The sequence below is a fragment of the Maylandia zebra genome, linkage group LG6 (assembly GCF_041146795.1).
Source record: "Maylandia zebra isolate NMK-2024a linkage group LG6, Mzebra_GT3a, whole genome shotgun sequence".
NCBI classification, from domain to species: domain Eukaryota; kingdom Metazoa; phylum Chordata; class Actinopteri; order Cichliformes; family Cichlidae; genus Maylandia; species Maylandia zebra.
Genome location: NC_135172.1, coordinates 20,625,548 through 20,648,039, shown reverse-complemented (window position 1 = coordinate 20,648,039; position 22,492 = coordinate 20,625,548). Strand labels below are relative to the sequence as shown.

General features: G+C 41.5%; 1 protein-coding gene across 3 annotated transcripts in view; it reads right to left on the bottom strand.

The window, feature by feature from the left end:
- coro2aa (coronin 2Aa) overlaps positions 1-21,288 on the bottom strand; it is a 42,300-nt gene extending 21,012 nt beyond the window's left edge. Inside the window, exons 1-2 of one of the 3 annotated variants that reach the window (XM_076884845.1) lie at positions 20,857-21,288; positions 1,119-1,191 (exon numbers count right to left, since the gene is read on the bottom strand). Coding sequence is in view for 1 of the 3 variants with exons in the window: in XM_004549375.5 (XP_004549432.1) it covers positions 20,857-20,871 (15 nt within the window). In the remaining 2 variants the exon portion in view is untranslated. Of the gene's footprint in view, positions 1-1,118; positions 1,551-20,856 lie in introns of those variants that run through there. The other 2 variants (XM_004549375.5, XM_004549376.4) reach the window with 2 other exon arrangements.
- Between the last annotated feature and the right edge of the window lie 1,204 nt (positions 21,289-22,492).

Sequence of the window (22,492 nt, the reverse complement as noted above, 5' to 3'; positions counted from 1 at the left end):
TATCCTACCTTCAGAGTTCAGGGTTTGTTTAAAACATGGAAAGAAGATGTCAGATGCTATCACTGATAGGAAATAAGACCAAAACTGTAACTCTCTAAAGTGACAGTGCAAAGATGAAGCAAAACAAACTCCACCCAGCCACGTACCAGACATCATAGTGAGCAGGTACTGCATTAACACAAGTCTGCCCTTAAGAGTTTTCCATTAGTTCCCGGCTGGAGAGAGTGCACACAGCTCACGCGGTGAACATCCATTAGCTCCTGAAGGACATTCATATGTAACGTAATTTGCAAGACAATAAGATACAAATCACGGCGCACTTATTTCCTAAGAAGACTCACTATAAGCTGAAACAAGACATGAGATGATGACACAATCAGACGGTCAGGGTTTCACCACAAATCAACAAGCAAAGTTTCCTAAGAACTCCCCGAAATGTTTGATCGTATCCCAGCCGAGTCTTACAGTTTCCCCACTCGGGACACTCGTGTGAATAAATCAGGACTGCCGGCTTAATGAAAAGACCTCAAAAAGACTGAAATCCAAACCAGAAGACGCATATTTCAGTGAATGGGAGTGTTTTGAATCTGTGAGCTGAAATAACTTTACTGGGATGTTAGCTGATGATGATGTCATTTTTACAACAACTCTGGGACAGCTTCCGACGTTTTTTTTTTTAAAATCCTCAGCAAAAAACTGAAAATATCTCCACACTTACGGTAGCAAATGAGAGCTTACATGTCCGATCTCGGGGCTGTAGGATAATTTACTAAAAGAGCACAAGTGCAGTCACATTAAATGTGAGCTGCTGTGGAAATTCAGATTCAGAGTCAGTCTGCAGAACGGTTTTTGTTTCATCTTGTTCAAGTCTGTCTTATTGATGTGCACTCAACAGTCCTGAGTTTAAAGCTTCGGGGGGGAAATGGCGAGCACGCACACACACACACACACACGCATGGAGGTCTAAAGAATAAAACGGAGATCAATAAGCGAATGTCAAACTGCAGAGACCGATCAGAGGGAGCAACACCCACATGGAGGGACAACACGGATGAAAAAGGCTCACTTGAGTCAGGGGGAGAGCGAAGGAGGTGAGGTGGGAGTTCAGCAGTACTCACCCTGTCGAGTAAGTTGTCACTGGTGGAAGAAGCAGCACCAGCAGCAGGGAAGAGGGAAACAGTTGATCTCTGTCTTCAGTGACAAGCCAAATCAGAAAAAGACAAAAACAAACAAAACAAACAAAAAAAAAAAAACTACAATCACTTCTTTTTCTTTATCCTAGCTTCATGGACCAGTGCTGCTGCTGTTGTGATTACTTTCCCCACACGCGTGTGAACATAAACACACCACGAAACCCAGTCCAAAAAGATCTTACAGTCCCTCCTGCACTCAAGCTCTTCTTCTTTGATGTGCACAATCAACACAAGCAGTCTAGTCAGCGACGACAGACAGTATGTGTGTGTGCACCATGAAGCCCAGAGCGTGTGTGAACAAGCAAGGAGCGAGCGCAGGAGTGTGTACACTCCCCGAGAGGGAGGTGACTGCACAGAGAGAGAGAGCGAGGGGGAGTGAGAGACAGCAGGTAATCTCACTCCCTCTCCTTCCTCGAGTGCCACTCCCTCCAGTCACTCCTCCGCAGCGTTTGCTCAATCAGGATTTCTCACTCTCGTAACTGCAAACGCTCATCTTTAACCCTGTTGCTCAAAATAAAAAAAGAAACGATCTACTCGCCAGATTTGTTTTGTTTACATGTAAAGGTAGTGAAATAACACGTATATGTGGATTCCTAGAAACTCTGACCGGAGTATCTCTGAGACGAGGCTCGGTTCACACACAAGTGATTCAAAGTTCTTCAGAAAAAACGCGCTTGGCAGGTTTTTCAAACTCCGTAAAGGAAATACAATGAAAGCAGGTGGTGAAAACGTCCATACGGCTGAGGGGTTTAAAATAAGCATGAATGTAGGAATACTTTCACCAAATGTCTTTGCAAAGGGAGCCTAAAAAGAACAGATAATATTTTTAGGAAGTGGTTTGCTCAAGCATGAGGAACTGAGCCATACTTGCTGACAGCAGTTATTTTTAAACTGTGACCAAATTTCCCTGCAATGTTTTCTCCAGGTTCAGGTTTACTTGTGATTGTTTTCAGTCTTGCTGCAATTTACAGATATTCCCTAAAAGCCTCACAGGCAGGTAGTCGGTGCTCTAGACTGAACAACCTTTAGCCAAAATATGAGAACCGCTAATCCAAACTATGATAAACTGGATGCTCCACCTATTCGGATCACGAGTACTACTCCGAGTTAGTTGGAAGCAGATCAGTGGAACAGTTGCTGAGAAAACTGAAGCACCGACTGGAAAATCCGAATTTAGGGTAGGAGTAGTTTCTGCCGTTACATTTTACTGCCAAATATTGTTGACATCTTCATGAAAAAATATTTTTAAAAATGATTTTATTGTCCTGTATACGGCAAACAGGAGCTGGAAAGCTTCACATTTCAGAAGATGGAAGAAGTAAATATGTGGAATTTGATCATAATATACTAATTAGCTTTTAATCAGCTGGTCGATTGATCCAAGTCACATTTTTAGTGGTGATTCCCAAAGACATATTAGCTGAAAGCCTGGAATATTTGGGCATGGTGTGCAGTACATCCTTAAAAACAACAAAACACCAACAGTATCTGGAAGTCATATCTTTTAAGGAATAGGACATAATCTGGCAAAGATCTGACACAGGACCTAAGAGATGCTTCTGTACCTTCAGTTCATCAATCTACTGTATGGGATCATCTTGACAGAGAACAGAACAAAAGGCAGCCAGCTTCCAAAGATGAGCTTTAAGTGTCCTTCAAGAAGCCCAGAGAACTATTCCTGAAGACTATTTAAATACTTCTGAGAAAGCTTACCTACAAAAGTTCCAGCTGTGTTCAAGAATAAAAGTGACTTTCAGGTTGGTTAGGCTTGTCCCCACTCTGTATGTTTTCACACGTTTCGTCAAATCAGTGCACCCATTTCCTATTTTCCTAACAAAACAAAAAAATAAAGGGTGGGTTAAAACTTAAGCAAGGTACAGTGCATAAAACGTATGCTTCGTATCGTCTCTTTGTCTCTTCCTCTACGATTTCTGATCTGACAAAGAGAAAAATGTAAAACTATATACTAAAAAGTGATGTAAACTATTTTAAGTGAAGATTTAAAATGTGGGTCCATCTTCAGGAACAAACACAGCACCAGCTCGGCTCCTCACCATTAGCCGACTCATATATTCACACCGATTAAGCCAGATGTTCTCCGCTACAAAAGCGCCAAACTAATATTTCCTGTTAGCGTAATAATCTGTGACAGCCCCTCTCAAACCTTCTGTTCTCTGTGATCTTCAGCCTGCATCAGATATCAGATCGGCTGCATTTTGGGCAGAATGCCAAGCTGCTACAAAAGTCCTTTCAACCGTTCACATGGCTTCAGCTGGACCGTCGAGTCAAAGTGAACCATTATGTAATGGCACATTAGCAGCACACGCTAGGATAACAGGTCGATATGAGGATGGGGTGAGAGAAAGGGGGCGAAAAAAAAAAAAAAAAAAAAAAAAAAAGAGTTGTCCACTGGCAGCTGGCCTTCACAGAGGGGCTGGTCAGTCATTGTTACCACAGAAACCTGAGCTCCTGCACGTTAGCTGTAATGGGAGGAAGTGTTCAGAATACGACTGTTTACTTTACCTGCAGTAAGGTAGGATTTGGCCATGTGTACACATATTTAATGCTTCAATCTTGCCTTTCTGATTGAAGATAGCAGATGGTTTTTAATCTTCTCCATTAATCTTCTCTCTTCTTTATTATCAGCAACCGTTTACATAAATGTCTGTCCTATGTACAGTTTTCTCCATCCACTGCTGTCCTACCTGCATAAATGACTGAATGACAGTAACAATACTATTATGTAGCAGAGGTGGGAATCCCCACATAGCCCAAGCATCACAATACTTCCGTCACGACACACATTTTGCGATATGCTGAGTACTGCATATTGCGATTTATCACCTTTTTTCAAAATGCAAATTAGGTCCTCAGAGCTAAACTTTGTGAATATCAGATCTATCCAGTGCTGAAAAATTAGAGTGCCAAGCATACTAGCATGCCACTAAATCCTGCCACAAATGTTGCTATAAGTAGTCTGCTATCAGTCTGCTATTGAATGAGGTCAAGCTAGGGATTTACATACATTCAGTTTTTGATAGTACAGCAATCAACTCTGATAACTTGATGCAAATCACACGTTTCTAGAAATTTATATTTAAACAGACATTCTTACATCTCATAACCCTCCTGTTCTAAAGAAATATAAGTAGAATACAACCAGCAGGAACATGACAGCAACATGTTGACCATTAGTCTGCATTTATGAATTAGACACAATTATTTGCAAACCTTCGACAATCTCTCCAGAGTGATTGCAGTCAGTCACAGTATTTTAATTCATTTAAAAATACTGATATAGGCGTTTCTGTTATCAATACAATATCCCCACACAAAATGTGATACCGTGCGGTTTCGATTGCTATCATACGGTAGCGCAATTTAAATGTTACTAAAGGCAAATACTTTTTCCTATATTTATTATTTTAATGAATAAAGTGAATCCAGTCTGCCTCAAGCAAAAAAAAAGAACAAGTGAAAATATTAAAAGCATTTTTTTGTGCGTGTTATGATTTTTAAACCAAAACTGAATCTACAACAGAAAAATCAAGAATCTCGTGTTGTCAGCATTGTGTAGCAGCTTGTGCATGATTGTACGTGACAGGACAGATTGCAACAGAAACAAGATTACCTCATTACTTTAACTGACAGATGGAAAAGTGTAGGTATGTAAAGGTAGCTTTGTTATTCTAAGCACTTGCATTGGCACAACTCCATTTCCACACAGCTAGCTGACAGTTACACATGACTGATAGTAAAAAAAAAATGCTTCAGGTAACGATCAGCATGACATAGACTCAGCGAGACTTCTAAGCTTATATGTGCCCAGAGGTGCAGTAGGTCCCACGGTAGTCCTAAGACTGGACAACAAGTAGAATTTTTTGACTAATTAGCATGATGCTAATTAGCCATTGGATTCATGTTGCTAATGCTAGTAAGCAACTAGCTAGCCAATTAAACACATTTTGCTAGAGTTTCCAAGTTTAAAGATACCATTCCTTGAAATGGGGGGAAACAGAATGATAAATGTATACAAACCCTGCTATATTAAGAAGGTAGTGCACACAATGAATGAGCTGCCATAAGTGCAACACTTGGCTAGCATTATGCTACAGTCAAGCCATGGAAAACAGTGGTGAGAGACTGAAATGATCAAAATTATTATGACCATGTGCAATAACCTTTTGATTTTGCAAAGTAACCCATCAGCGCACACCAACTCGCACTGATTGCAACAGTCTGTCCGCATTTATAAATTAGATGTCAATTATTATTTGCAAATCTTTAACAATCTTTAAGCGTGAACTGATTGAAGCAAGACTGAATTAGTCAAGTTGGACCGAGTTTGTTTGAAGTTGCCTTCCACCAGGTGACTCGTGCAATCACCTTGTGATCAAAAGTTATTACCTAGAGATTGAGCTGACTGGAGAGTCATTACGTTCCTAATGTAATGACTGGCATGTGTAAGCATCAGATTAATGTAGGTTAAAGGTGGAGGTAATTTTTGAACCATTTCAGACAAAGTTTAAGTCATGGCAATATATTTCACAAGCCAATCAAACGTTTTGCACCTAAACCATTTATCTTCATAGCAGAAGATACCTTGTACTTAACTTCATCTGTAACATAGAAGAGAGAAGAGAAGTATGCACTTGTTGGACACACACATGCCGCGACACTACTGATAAAGCTCTAAAACGCTGCAAACACATGTCCCCCAAATACACAACAAAGTCCAACGGTCACAGTGTCTCTGAGATAAGACTCAGAACACAAACTGGTGAAAGCATGAGAAGCTGCTGGCTCATCAGGGGCTGCTGTTTGATCACAGAGAGAAAGCGGGAAAACTAACCCTAACATTAGCAGTGATTCTCACATTGACCTCTTAAAAACTAAAACCTACAGCAGAAGAACAGAATTATTACACAAATAGTGAATAAATTTAATAACAAGTCTACTAATTACTGGGCGACTGGAAGATATGTCTAAAACTTTTCAAGCCAGTTTCACTTTGCCAAAAGGTGTGTCAAGGATATCAACCAGACAGACAGAGCTCGAGAGATTTGCCAGTATCACCGTGTACCCTGTCACCTCCTTATCACTACAGACAACTGTGATTTACAACACATACTGGAAGCCCTGGATCCATTTGTTGTTACCTTCTGTATTTCCTTTCATTAAGCTCTTGGCTATGATTAAAGCTTGTCATTTTGACTCTGTGTGTGTGTGTGTGGCAATTATCAATAAGCACAGGGCAAGAGTCCTAAAAGCTTGTGGCTCCTTCCAAAGAGCTTAAACCAGAAGCTTTCCCTCTAATCTCAACTCACACAGTGGCAGGTTAATAACTAGCTGCTGTGAGAAAATAGGCCAGACCCTTTGACACCGCAGACACACAGTGACCTTCCCTTCTTTACTTTGTCATTGCTGATTAGCTGTCTGACTGTGTTTTGGCTGTAAAACATCTGGTTTCAGTGCCAGTCCTGTGTTTCGCCTCAGTGTCTTCACTCCTAGAGTACGTTTGGGGTTGCTTTTTTTTTTTTTAAATACAGAAATTGTATGCCAACTGAGCAAACACTGCATTCCAGCTCAAATACAGGTGCAGTCAGTAATTCAATTGTATTGGAGCTATTGAAGCCCAGTGTACACAGAAGCCTACATTGCAGACAGATTCATTTACACGGGTCCACCTGAAAACAAATAAATGAGAGGCTGGTCATTTTGGATGTCACCAATGTATTGGTGAGGACTCAGCACCGCATCAGAGAAAAGCAAAGTCTTCCTTTCCTTATTTTCCCCTGATCCTCGTAGATTTGCATGTCACCTTGTGCTCTGGTTTTTCTGCTTCACTTTGCAAATGAGAAGCCACACCTGCCTGGATAAAAATAAAATACTGATTGAATAAAGTAGCCACATGGTCCGTGCAGTGAAAACGCTGAAAGAGTGAAATCATAACGAGGCAAGCGTACGACCAGCAAGTGAAGTTAAATATATCTGATTCCCAACAATCAGGGGCACACTGGTATGATTCAGGCGATGAGAAGATAACGAAAATACCTTTCTAGCTGTCTGGTTCAGTGTCAGTACATGTAACGAGTCAAGCATTCAGGTGTTTGTGCAACAGAAACTATTTAGAGTTTCAGTAATTCCCCTTTTTTGGGGGAAATAGCAAAAATGTTGTTATTTTAAGAGTTTTTTTTAGTTTTGAAGTTTGCTGAATAGTCAGGTATGACATCAGGTTTTAAATCCGTCGTCAACAATCCAGTTTTTAAAAACGCACAAGACGCAGCACGAGTATCAAGTTTAAGATCAGAATCTGTTCCTGTCTCAACAAACTAAGGTGTGACTAACTATGCTGATGAAAATCATGGGGGTATGAATTGTCAGCACGAGTCTAAACCTGGGAAACATGTCCAAATTTTTGAGTCTATTTCCAGGCGCTCAATCAAGAAGCAAATCTGTCTTTCTAGAGCAGGGGTAGGCAACTCCAGGCCTCGAGTGCCGGTGTCTTGCAGGTTTTAGATATCGCCCTGGGTCAACACACCTGAATCAAATGATTAGTTCATTACCAGGCCTCTGGAGACGAACAGCATCTGAAAGCATGTCCGTAAGAAAAATCAAGCAAACGTTTGACACACTGACACAAGACCTGAGAGGTGCATGTTGCCCATCAGCTGATTTATTGTTTGCTGAAGCCTCGTTAGAAATGGTTTCAACATCTCAGGCTCTCCAAGATATGGAGGCCTATCTGCCCTCACCACACTCCCTGCCGGTGGCTGATGCCCTCAGACGTTGGTGCGTTGGTGGTTCTTGGTGTCTGGGCGCTCATGTATGTACCGGCTCACTCCTGGTGGCCGCTTGGCGGGGCCTGGTGCCTGTGGCCTGGCTGGGCCCCTTCTGGGAGGTGTGGCGCCCTCAGGCCTCTGGCCCTGAGGGTCGGTCCCCTCTGGCACAGCTGGCTGCCGGTAGAGCCCGCGGGCACATCACTGCAACCCCCCTCTGGCCTCTGCTCCGTGGCTGCTTAGCTCTTCTCTGGCAAGGTTGCCCCCCTGGTGGTCCTCCTTGGGTCCTCGTACTCTGGGTCCTCTGGATTTTCTTTTTTTTTTTGTTTGTTTGTTATATTTTGTCTTTCTTTCTTTCTCCCTGTCCTATCCCCCAGTCATGTCAGTCCCGTCTGTAACAACTGGAAATAAAATAAAATAAATACATAATTATAAAAAAGGTCAATCAAATGGACCAATATGGCAAGGCCATGATGATCCACTTGGTAAAGTAAATCCGCTTGGCATCTTTTTTGGCCTTCAGACAACAATTCTGATGGCTAAAGATCCAAACGGGACAAGCAAAAAAAACAAAAAAGAAATGGTTTCAGTGGAAGTGTGGCTGTCATGACGTCATTCTTAAGGATGGGAGACACGGAGAAAAGGCTGAGGTACGATAATTAACACAGGAACTACAGTGAAATCAGTTGCAACAGGTCTGATGGAGTGACGATTACTGAAGAAATTTGTAAAGTACTGTCATGCAATATCGTATAGAAAGCAGCTGACTGGCGACTGTTTCATTTTTCAGCACGGCAATGATCCCAAACAGTGTGGTAAAAGCATGAAGAGATAGAAAAAACACACAATGATGCACTAACAGTCATGGATTGGCCTCCCCAGAGCCTGGACCTACATCATTGAATGATGTAGGATCTGTCATTGGATCCTACATCATTGAAGCAGTGTAGGATCATCTTGACAGAGAACAGAAGAAGAAGAAGAGCTTTGAATGTTCTTCAAGAAACCTGATGAACTATTCCTGAAGACCATTTAAAGAAATGACAAGAAATCTGCCAAAGAGAGTTCAGGCTGTGTTGAAGAATTTCATTGTATGTTTCAATAAATCACTGCACTGATTTCCTGTTACCTTAGCAGAATCTAAAGAAATGACAGATATACCCTTGCATAAGACTTGTGTATATTAAGTGATTCAGGTATTTAATCACCAGCTGGAAACTTGCTCTCTGTAGTTTGAGTAACACCTTTAATCCCATACCGTCAGATGGCTGCTTTAAGAACATTGTGTGATAGTGATCTCACCTCCAGTTGGCCGAAATCTAACGTGAATAATTTGTTTGCATGCCTGTGCAGCACGCCTCATTCTTTCACGTCTGATTCACTCCAAAATCTCCATTAACACATCTGTTTGAAACAATTCCCATTCAGTGATATCACAGCTACACTACCTGCTTACATCAACTTTGGCACGAAGCAGGGTTTGTAAAAACCAATGGACCACGAAGTTGTGTTGGAAAAGCATTCAAACCATGTACTGTTACTCATTTTATAGGTCACGAAGCATGTTGAAATCCGTTATTCATCCCGATTCATCTACAGGCACCTCTCTCAGTTGTCGCACATGTAAGCCAACTGTGAGGATCATAGAAACGGTATATAAAGCGAGATTCTGGATTTGACAACAAGGAAAGAAAATCGCTTTTTTTCCCTTAACTTTCATTAAGAGATTTAGCTGGAAATGGTCATACTGCATGCAACGCATGACGATCACGTCACAGACAGGCAGTCAGAGCAGTTACAGTTGAACTTCTTTCCATCTGTTGATTTCCCAGAAAGGCATCTGTAATTTCTTAGGAAGGCTCCTGAAAACATCCGTGTAATCTGATACTATCTAAGTGTTCAAGTCATCTCTGTGTCTCAAACCCCAGCCTGGTTCAGTCACCACTCCCATTGTCAATAGTTACCTAAAGAGTCGACCTGTTGTATTGTAGTGACTAATAATAATTTAGCTCCATCACATTTAGTTATTGGGTATTATAACTCTCCTAAAACGAGAGTGAGTGTTAGTATTGGCCCAGTCTGTGCCTACACTAAGCAGCTGTCCTGTGCCTGAGACATTTTACTGTGACCCTTCCTCCGTCTGCTCTGATTGGTCAGTTTGTGCAGAAAAATGAGGCATTGGTTACATATGGTTGCTTTTCGTGAGTAAAGCCTCTGCCCTCTAATAGTTGGCAGCTTTGTCCCACCCCAATGGGTGACGTCATGGCGAACAAGCCATTTTTTCTATATACATGGTCCCTGTTGCTCATGTCTACTTAATAATGAAAGTGAAGTGAGGAGTGAGTAGTGGCTTTACTTTAAGGGTGTGCCACATTAGCTGCACAGCAGACATGATGCACATGCTTTACATAATAGCACAGATACTAAGTTACTACTTAAGTTACTTGTCTTTTCAAACCTTTTACAGACATAAAAATAATATAGAACAAAAAACAACACAGGAGTTTACAATCCAGAATCATACTGGCTTAATTTGTGGTCTGGTAGCCGTTTCTTAAACAAACTGCAGGGATGAAGTGTTTTTGGCTTTTTTCAGGACAGAAACAGCACTATTTGCTGTAAATGGTTGTATTTATATGAATACATCGATGCCTTTTACCTCTTATTTTCAGATGGGACACATTAAGTGTTTCCATGTCTGTTTACAATAAATAAAATAAAGTACATAAAACGTCGCCAAGTGACCTAGATCTCAGCTGTGCGAGGAGCCGTTTCATTGAGAAACTGCAGGCCTATTAAAATATTAATCACATTATATGGCTGGTTATAAGCACACATCGTGTCACATCACAGAATAGAGACAAGTGTGTGTGTGTGTATCCTTGAGGGAGTGTCTTTTTATCTTATATCAATTATAACTAAGTAAAGCTGTTTTGCAGCCAGCTGGTGATGTTTGCAGTGAAAACTCCTGACAGAGTTAAAAATATTCTACATCAAAGGGAGAAAAGTGGGAAAAAATGTGCACCAAATTAGGTTGGATGTTCTAAAATTAGTCTAAGAGGACCTTTTTATGAGAATTAATAATTTATTTTATACACATAAGGAATATTAAATGACAAGATGGCTAAAGCATGATTCATTATTCAACAAAGGCAATGAGCTGGTCTGATTAGAGCACACCAAGGAAGTTACAAGGATCCTCATCATGTAGATTAATACAGTGTTGTGGAGCTTAGCAGCAGCTAGAGGCCATCCATCCACTTTATCCATAGTAACTGTAGTCAAGGTGAGCTTCACTTTCTGAGACTCCAGGGGATTGGCTATTATATAGGCTCACCCTCTCTGTATAAACAATACACAGACAGCATACAGCCACAGTGTACATCCTGCTGTCGAGCAAAACGAGGCCACAGCAAATCACATCACGCCCATTAGCTAACTGCATTAATGCACTGTGGCATGCAACATGACATGCTAGACTCAAATTGTCTGTGAAGCCTCAAACCAAACATTAGCTAAAGAAATGCACTTATACATGGTTTTGTGAGTAGTCTTCAGCTAAAAGCTAATGCTTAACCCAACTATAACATGCTCACTAAGTCATTATATTAGCAGGCTAACATAGTCATACTAGCGCTAATGAAGTAAACTGGCAACAGATCGGATATACCTCTGCAGGCCATAAACTAAAGTAGGCCACTTCACACAATTAACTTAGAGTTTATACAGTCATGTGGAAAAAAATGTTCACAGGACTCTCTGCAGTTTGGTGATAAATTAAGTATACCCAATGATTTAACCTTTAACAGCAAGAACTGGCTTCACACGTGACTCTATAACACTTCGGTATACAGAGAGGTTCATGGTCCACTCAGGGACTGCAAGGTACTGAGGTCCTGTGGCTGGAAAACAACCCCAAATCATCACCCCTCCACCACCGTGCTTGATGTTTGGTACAAGGCATTTATGATTACGTCGAGGGGGGGGGGGGGGGTTTGGTTGTTTTCCCCAAACATGCCACTGTGCAACATCTCCACTTTTGTCTCATCTGTCCAAAGTACATTAATCCAGAAATCTTGTGGTTTGTTCAGATGCTGTTTTATAAACCTAAGCTGCCGTGTTCTTTCTAGACAGAAGAGTCTGTCTCCTAGCGAATCTTAAATAAAACGCACTGCAGCGTGTTCACATGTAAAAAGACAATTATTTTTACCCAAATTGGAGAGGCCAGTTCATACCTTACAGGCTGTGTCATCTTCATCATAAGGATAAAAAAAAAAAAAAGGTTTTCCCCTAAATACAAATGTCTTTGGCAAAAACTGATCAATCTTGGCTCTTTTGATAGGAACAGATGCCAAACCCTGCCCTGAGACATCATAAAGAGAAAAGTACTGCTCCCAGTTGGCAAAGAGTGCTGGCTCAGTGCAGACAGAACCAGGCTAAAACATGGTTTATTCAGGCACGGTAGAATAAATGATCTGGCTGTAACATGAGACCTTTAAGAAAAGACAAAAGCGATCAGAATTTAAATGCCTGTGCCAAGTTTTATGGCAATCCATGTGTTAGCAGACTTTTCACTGCCAAACCACATGTAAATCAGGCAACAAATGCACGGCCAGTTTGTTTATCCATTAACACAGAAAGTCATCCAGCAGTTGCTGAAATATTTTTGTCTGCACACAAAAATGTCACTCGTGCCTCGCTGCAAGTATAAATAACAGTATGTATTCATACACACAATATATATTTTTGAGTACACAGAGCCACTTATTCTAATCACCCTGTAAACTTATCTGTGGAAAGCAGTTGTCGGGTTTAATAAGCAAACATGGCATCAGAGACCAAGTCTGCAACTGTTCTAACAGTAATTTTCATGATGTGCAACTTTAAATCTCATGAACCAACAGGCTGACACACACACACACACACACACACACACACACACACACACACACACACACCTGTGTGTGTGTGTGTGTGGCCAACCACTCGTTATCATGAATAATAAATAAGACTCTGCTGACCCATCTGCTTCATGACTAAGAGCTGCCAACTTCAAAAACAACCGGAGCGCACGCTGCCTGAAGCAGCGGGGTTTTTATAAGTCCGACCAGAAGCTTCTGATCTTTATATGGGAATTCTTAAAAATGAAAAAAAAAAAAAGCACCAAACTAAACAAACGTGACCTTTAATCAAAACTTACTGATATTATACAGAGTTTCAGTAAATGCTTCAATGGGATGATCTTGAAAATCCTATGTTGCCTCATTCCTGAGTTATTGCATTCACAAACTTGGACAGCTGGCCACCTGTCCAGCGGGGTGACAGCGACACCCTATCAGCCTTTTACGGCTGAGGGGGAAAAAAAAAAAACTACAGACAACTGTGGCAATCTGATAGCAACCAAAGCAACACAAGGAAGTTTTTGGTGCAACCTCATCCAGCAAGAGCCAGTAACCTTCAGGAACCACTGCCAACTGGTCAGGAGATTCATGTTTTTTCCCGCCAACCAGTGGCTGTGTCACAGCCAACATGGCAAACAATTCTCAAGCAATGTGCGCATGATGTCATCAGACGCCTCAATAGAACAACTACCAAAGAAACCGCATATAAACCCTTCAGGTGCTAACCAGCTGTTCACTCTGAAGCTTGGCCTGCAGTATTTTACTTGTACTGTGCACACATTTACTGACTCCGTCTATATTTTCTAAAATAATCCCCTCTCTGTTTGACCCACGTGGTGCCGGATAATCCCCAAACAGCTGTCATGTCAGAAACGTGCACGGCAACCTGCCACGACTGATCTGAGTGTCAGTGACGTAACAGTAAAAGAAAAAGAAGGTCAGGGTGGAAAGACAAACAAGACTTTCGAAGCCATTGCTGGAGGAGTCATTATGCCTGGCACTGTAAATGCCCTGCAGTGACAAACAGCAGACGACAGCTTGTTTAAGGGAAGTTTGTAGTCTTTGGGACAAAGACAGAGAGCTTCTGTGGTCACATGCACCCTCTCGATTTATATAAGAGCATTTTCGGGATTTTTAAACCATTGTCAGGACAAGTACAGTAATCTTCCCCAATATCCACCAGCAGATTGTTTACTAAAGCCCAATACTCTGCAGATTTTATTCAGTTTGACCGCCAGGCTGAAGCATCAAATGATGATCCACGAATACCAGACGACAACTCCCCGGTGATGAATCAACATAACAACTCAAAAATCTGGCTTCTGCTCACACTTCTCAAAAAAGACACCAAGAGAGAAGAGCGTTAAAATAAGGATTAACGTGCTTATCTCAGGTCCTGTGTTCGGTCGTTGCTGGATTTTTTCCCCCCTATTTCTTAAAGACATGTCTTTCAGATACTGTTAATCTGCTATCGATGGATTCTTAGGCCTGCCCCTTCTTTTTTGTCTTCCATTTGTCCAGTTTCCTCAATTTTTTCTAAGGACACACTGCACACTGTTACAGAGAGTGACAGGTTTTTGGCTAATACCTCTTCAGGAATCACCTTAGTGCAAAAATACTACTTTGGGTCGGCCAGACTGTGACATCTATTTTCATGGATTCAACTAAAGAAATGGGAGTGAATTCTCTGACAGGCTGCTGGTAACAAAGCGCATAAAGATGCAATTTTAAATTGTTTTTTGCCATGTTGTCTGGTATGTGTAGACACAACACTGGTTCACCTGTGGAGTTACGTACTTTCTATGTTTGAATGAGTCACAGATCAGAATTAAGCGACTGAAAAAAGCTAATAAAGACTTCCTCTGAAAATGGTGAGATACAAGGACTGAACTGAACATGAGTGAAAAAGCAGCCAATGCCCAATGAAGAACTTTAGAAAACTATTGCTTAGGTGCACTTAAGAAAAATAAATCACCAGAAATTTGTGTTACTCTGAGTTTTTGAGGGCACACAATCTCCGAAGAAAGAACACTCAAAAGATTTCCACCTGTTAGAAAATCCTGGCAAAGACAGAATAAGTGCATACCAGATGTTTTATTGACAGTGTGAGAACAGCAGGATTAACTGAAAGAGGCCACAAGTACCGTGAAATCACTCTGACCCTGCCGGGCAGTGAAGCAGGCCTTCATTAGTTTTAGTGAAAACTGAACCACAGGAGGTGTGGCGGGGCAGAGAGTAAGAGTCTTAAGGCCACGGGGGGCTTTGTTCTGGAGGTACAGTCATGTATGAGGCACCATTTATTGAGGACACAGGGTTCTCCAGCATCACCTCAGGGCACAAAGTCGGGTCTGTAATGGCAACAGAGGACATGTGACATGAGCTGCTTCAGTTTCAGGGTTTTCCTCTCAATAAATCAGGGATGTAACCCTCAACAAAGAAAGTAAAAATGCATGATTGGCACACACACACACACACACACACAATGCTGCAAAGACAAAACCATGCACAGCTACAATCCTGAACATTTAATGACTACAGTGACCATTGTTGAAGTTGTTTTTGCAGATTTATTACTTTTAAATGCTTAAAATCACTGAATCCCCAAAGAGCAACGTCCAGCCACTGAAGAACTGCAGCTGCTCCACGGGCCCCTGGAGGCTGGCTCCAAAAAGCTGAGTCCCGGTGGACTCCAAATGCCCAAATTTAGATCAAAAATAAACATGTTACATAAGCAAAACATTTTACCCTCAATTGGTACAATTTTAAGCTTTTTTAAAACAAGATAGGTCATCGATGAAAATCAGAGATCAGTGAATTTAACACTACTAAAAATTAATTACATGATTCTCGCAACACATTTCTGATTAATTAATCTGTTTGTTCTTCCAGCTCTGTTACAACACAACATTTTTATATAATTTTTTTTTCTCTTTTAAAAACAGCTCATACTGGCTGCTAGATTTGCTTATCGATCTATCCAGCTTCTGCTGCTTGCCTGGGTCTGGGTTGCTAGGGCGCCCAGGCCCCCCTCTACACCTCTTCCAGCTTTTCCAGTGTGATACTGAGGTCTTTCCAAGCCAGCTGGGAGATACATGCCTTGCCTCACCCTGAGGCCTCCCACAGGTTACAGGTTACTGCTGGAAATGCAAACCAAGCTCTGGCTGCAGTCATACAGGGGACTAAATGGCCCGCAACAACAGGTTTGTCTTCACTTTATTGCACAACAGCAGCTTAACAGCCGCATATATCCAGCACAGATTTTCTAGCGCTCAGGTCATCGGGTTGATTCAAGGGCATGTTTGCTCAAAAGCACACCTTCAGTTCATTGCAGGTGTTACAGAAGGAAAGACTGACTCCTAACAGCAGCAGCAGCAAGCGCCTCATCACTGCTCCGGATGTGAGTGACATTAAGTTATACTACAAGATAAACAGCCAAGTATTTCCACAGCAGGAAAAAAAAACAAAACAAAAAAACAAAAGAGGCTCTGCTCAGAGATTCTGAAGAAACGAGGACCTACATAGCAAACAGCACACGTCACAGGCTGGACAAAGCAAGGGAATCTCAGGTATGTGTTTAACAGTCTGTGTGATGACATGCCAGGTTAGCATTTTATGGCCCTAACATGAAAGTGCACAGCAGATTTTTTACTCTCTCTACAGTGGATTTAAACAGAAGAGCCTGTGGTGCCTTCAAATCCCACAAACACCTCGTTAAAAATGAGACTGTCAAGAATTTTCACCGAGTTCAAAGCCGGCTACAGCAGGGAGGGTTCATTTGTGGTCGGGAGATTTTTGTTTCACACAAGTGCAGACGTGTGGCAAACTCATTAGTCTAATGCTCTTTTTGGCAGCGGGTTGGCCATTAGGTGGATGAGGCCTAATTAGACAACTCGAGAGCTGGTATGACACCTCTCCACACAGCACGGCACCAAAAGTCGTGCCTCAAGCTGACACGCATTAGTCTTAAACTCTGCGCAACCCCAAAACATGTTCGCTGTTCATTAGCTACAGACTTTTCTTTGTCAGGGGCACAGAGAAAAATTTGCATCAAGCCTCCGCCAAGCTGAAGAGCGGTAACTGACCTCGCCGTTTATCTCATGCGCTCTGATAAAATTCCCAAAGAGGGGGAGCAGCGAACTGTTAGTATATCATTAGGAAATATTTAAAAAAGGAGCCAAAGGTCAATTCTTAAACTAAACACTATTATTTTACACCTTTAAACGGAGCAGCTCGACATTTTTGGAGCTTCTTTTTGAGTGTTAAATGCTTGGAAAGTGTTTAGGAGCTACTTAGCTTAGCATTAAGATGGGCGGAAAGGCCAGACTGGTGTCTGAGGTCAGCCCCGAAAGGAGCCTTGAACTTGGATCTTATTAAGTTTAATCAGTACAGAGTGAAAATATGTCATAGTCATGGGGGAGCTAAATGTTTCCACCTAACAGTCAGGGCTGCCACTTTCGAGCTAACAGGTGGGGTTGACAGTTTCAGCTTGATAAATTTAATGATCACCAACCCAGCGTTGCCGCCGGGGTTGATGACCAAACTTTTTTATTAGTTCATTTATGATTTCCTAACCTGTTGAACAATGGAAAGTATGTGTATGGGTGACGATGTTTTATCTAGCCATATCAGCAACCTTAAAGTCTGTTTTCAAGGTTGCTAGGATACCCATTGATATATTTTGTTTGTTGTTTTATTGCTTTGAGAAGTCACAAATATACCTGTAACCTATTAATCCGTAATTTCTTTTTTTTTTTTTTTTTTTTTAAAAGAAGCAGATTTCAAAGTCAAGTCCCGAAAAGCTGCAAAAGGGGCTTTAATAGAAATGATCACCAAAAAAAAAACCACCCTGATGGCGTCACTCGTGACTCAACCTGAAGAAAGCTGCTGTGTAATGCATGATTCAGTTGTGACTTTATAACAGCTCATCTGTCAAATGGATACTCATGTAGCTAACCCTGTAAAGCTGCATGAATCTCACAGGAAAGACTTCTACCAATAGCTGGAAGCAGTAAGTTGGGCTGGCCTAAGTTGGGTTTATTATTGATGAGGCTCATTAATAAATGTAAACTGTTCTTTGAGCTAATTTTGAAGGTGTTAGTGATAAAAGTGTAGAAAAGGATTAAAAACATTGCATGCGCACCAAACCAAAACACTGTACAGCTCTGTCACAGTAGAATAAAAATAGAGTAAAAATCCCTTGTTTTGACTTGGGAAGAGAGGAAGGGAAAAAAATGGCTGCCCACTGATTAAATCGATTTTTTCCACTTTCAGCAACAGTTTGTGATTAGCTGCGACGACCAACTGGTTCCACAGAGCCAACGCCTCATTATGTGGGCCAGGAATTGAACAGGTCACCTGGTGGGAGGCAACCTGTCTCCAAACACTGCGCTGTGACTCGGAGTGACTCCCAAACAGACTGGATAAGGTTTACAAAAATCTGCAGTCTCATCCCCCCCAAATATTCACCTTGGATACAAACCTCTGTTTTTATCTAATGCTACAGGAAAATTGAGAATATCAATATCAAACTGCGACAATAAATGCAGTGAAATGGGACTTTCGCTGAACCAACTAACCACAACTTCTGGAAAAATAAAACAGAAGGAAGAATTTGATAAAAAACATCTGAAAATTATACAAATATTCGTTTGGTCCAATCACGGCGCACGCTCTGGACCGGCCTTCAGTGAAACTGATGTGCACTGCCACACTTGTAGAGCCAACTGGCACTGAAGTCCTAAATTTGTCCCACAGCTCCACATGTGGTGAGCATTAGACTCGGTTCATTAAACACAGCTCTCAAGCTGTTATTTTTCTTTGTCTTAAGTTTATTTACACCCGTCCAGACAGAAGTGAATAAAAAAAAAAAAAAAAAACCCACAATGGATCCAAACAATCTGGTGAACTGGTGGCCTGAAAGAGTCCAGCCACCCACAGAGCAGAAATAACAGGCTTCACTTAGAAGCAGGGAGGTGTTTCCACTGAACGGGCGCACCAAATCTATTCACAATATACTGGCTGATGGGACCTGCAGCATTTTGATTACAGCTTTATCAGGGTAACACTGTTTGGATTTTGTGTTTGCTCCCAAGAAAAAATACAAACGTGCGACTCGCAGGTCCTGAATAATGAAACAACTTTAAAGTGCTTTTCCAAAACAAAAGTATTATTTAAAATGCTAACGTGTTCACAAGGTTGTTTGAAAATTAATCAGATAACTAATTAGCCATCTGTAGGGATTACTTTTTTCCTTTAATGCTAAGATGAAAAGTAAACTAAAACTTCAGTTATCGATTTTAAAGAATTATTTAAAAATATGCATAAACTGTTTTCTGCTGAGCTAATATTTTTAAAACAACCAGAAACAATAAGATTTTTTTTAAAAAGGCTGCTTTGTCCAACAACCTAAATACTGGATTATGTTTCATATAAAAGAAAAGGAAGAAGCATTTTATTTTAATATCAATCTTTTTCAGTACTTGTTTGGTGAAAGTGCTCATTTTTAGCTGTTGCCTTGATTTGACAGCTATCTTGATTAAAAAGAGAGAATGTTCAGGACGGTGTGCTTTTCTCCGTCATACGTGACAGCTAAGCATGTGTGTGCTCTGGAATGATAGCTGGAATTAAAAAAAAGACAAATGTGGATTTCACAGCTAAAATTTTCTAAACTTCCAATACTAGAGATCATTAGATGTGAAAATCTAAATACTTTTTAAAACAAACCTAATTATGGATTCAATTCTATTTTCAATTCCTTTCAATTTTATTCATTAAACTGCTTTCATTAACCCCCATATCTAATCAGCCAATCACACGTAGATGTGCTCAAGACGACCTGCTGAAGTTAAACCTGAGCATCAGAATGAGGAAGAAAGGGAATTTGAGTGACTCTGAATGTGGCAGACAAGCTGGTGATCTATACTGGGATTTTCATACACCATCATCAGACTGTCTCAAGCATACAGAAAGGCAACAGTGACGCTTTACAGCCGAGGTACGCAGAAGAGCATGAAGCAGAAGACCACATTGAGGCTACAGTTCATACACGCTCGCCAGAATTGGACAACAGATCTGACGAGTCTTGCTGAAATGGCTGGGTCAGGTTTTGGTGCAAACAACATGAAAGCAGGGATCCATCCTGCCTCGTATTGACGGTTCATGTTGGTGATGTAATGGTGTGAAGGATGTTTTCTCAGCACACTTTGGCATCCTTAGATCCAACTGAGCATCTTTGCCACAGATAATGGCTTATCTAAGCATTATGACCATGTCCATCCTTTTATGATGACATGTTCCACTGGTTGCTGTAGTTAACACACCATGTCACAAAGTTCAAATCATCTCAGACTGGTTTCTTGAACACAGGTGACTTCACTGTAATGACCCCCACAGTCCAAACCTCAGTCTAACAGAGCACATCTAATGTGCCATCCTGTCAGTATGGACCAAAATCTCTCAGAGATGTTTCCAGCACCTGTGCCATGAAGAAGGCAAAAAGCAGATCCAACCCAGGACTAGTAAGATGTATCTAATAAAGTGTCCACTTAACGTATAATCAATTAGATCAACTACTGTACTCACTCCGTTTAAACATGGTGAAGTTGACAGTGCAGGTTTTCGGTTTCCACCCATGCAAACAGAGAAACAGCAGAGAGCTATGCAGTCGTGCTATACTGTGTGTGCGGGGGGGGGGGATCAGGTGTAACAGAAACCGCTGCACACTTCTGCGTCACATTGTCAAATACCAAGCAAGACGTTGGAGCGGTGTGTGTGTGTGGATGAAACGCGTGCAAACAAACCTCGTGGCTGCCGCAAAGTCGTCCGCTGAAATCCAACCTGGGAGCAGGCTGTGGAGCCGCATGGCACAGCTCCAACTCCGGCTGCAGCTCAGACCCCCCCAAAGTGTCCCACCCGCACACGCAGCGAGTGCGTGATGGCAAGTAAGCAACACAAAGCGAGAAGTTGGAGCTGAAGGGAACTCACCTTTGAGACGGTCATAAGGGGCGAGATGTGGCGGCAGGTGGTAGTGTTTCCCCCGAGGGAAGAAGGCTCGAGCGGTGGAGCTGCTCCTGCTGGATGTGCTGGCTTTGCTGGTGGTGGAGGGGACTAGCCGGGAAGCAGGAACCAGTCGTGTTACATCACCGATTGCTGTGGCAGAGTGGTCACTTAAAAGTCATGACGCCCGCGTCAACCTTGAGAGTCCCCCGGAATTTAAAAAAAAAAGAAAGAAGAAGAAGACAACAGCAACAACAATAACATAAATAAAATCTCACAGTCAAAACATTTTCTTTGCCCTTCAAACTGCAGCCACCATGAAAAAAAAAAAGAAAAGAGGATGAGGAGAGATCACAGGGAGAGATGCGAGCACAGGACGCGACGAGAGAGGAGGAAGAGGAGGGAGGAGGCTGGGAGGGGCGAGGAAATCCAGGTCGATCAGTGCAAAGATATATAAATATTATCATGAACACCGAGTAGACTGAAGGCCAAACAAGCGATGTTAACAGATTCACACACAACATGGCAGTTTCACGATCAATCACACAAGAGCAGAGGAAGCATTAACCATTTACATTAACCTGCTGCTCTCTATTCACCCACTGTAAAATCAAATAAAATCTTAATTATAGCAGGGGTGTCAAACATAGGGCCCGGGGAACAGAGTCGGCCCCTCGGAAACTCTAATCCGGCCCATTGCACGGCTTTGGAAAATGTGGAGGACATACATTTTTATCTTTTACTGTAGTTTCACAGGTTTTACACCTTACTACAGCATTCCTTTATCATGTAGGAAAACTGAGGCGTACTGTTGAAATTGCTCTTCTTTGTCTTATATTAATTTTAATATACATTTATTTAATTTTAATTTTTTATTGCATTTTTAACCGGTCCAGCACACATAAGATCAAAATAAGTTTAACATCCCTGATTTATAATCTGTCTGCTCTTGGTTGCAACAGCACCCTGTGTGTTCATCCCTAACTGCAGTTTACAGTTTGATTCATCAGAAAAAGTAGAAAAGCATATCGATAATGCACATTTATTTTAAGAGTCCATCACCATCAGTGTCACCTTTTAGCAGCCAGGTTATCATATGAATGAAGCTCAGTTCAGTATATTTGAGAGCATAAAAATAAACATGTGGTTTCTGTAAAATCAGTTTAAGTTTACGTTATGCTTAGTACTATTTTAATTATGTTTCTTATTGTTTGACAACCAAATCAAAACAATATGCTTTGGCCCTTGTTTACTCTTGTGTTTGGCTGCTGCTGAGTATCGCTGTATTTGCATAGATCCTTTATTTGTATGTGTGTGTGTGTGTGGTTTGTGTGTTTTCTGTCACGTTTTGTAATTTTACACAGATCATTTTGCTGATGTGGTGTGTGTAAAAGTCATTGACATGCACACCTGAAGCAGAGCGCCTGGTTTCTGTGTAGGCAAACCGTGCTGAGCGTGTCATGTACAGTGTTGTGTGCTACAGCTGGCAGGCAGCAGGGATCACACAGAGGAGCTGTCAATAAAAACTCACACATCAGTTAGCCCCAGGGTCTGGAAGCGAGAGCAGCTGCAGAAATGTGGTCAGCACAGTGTGGTGATGTGTTGTTCTACTCTCAGTGAAGCA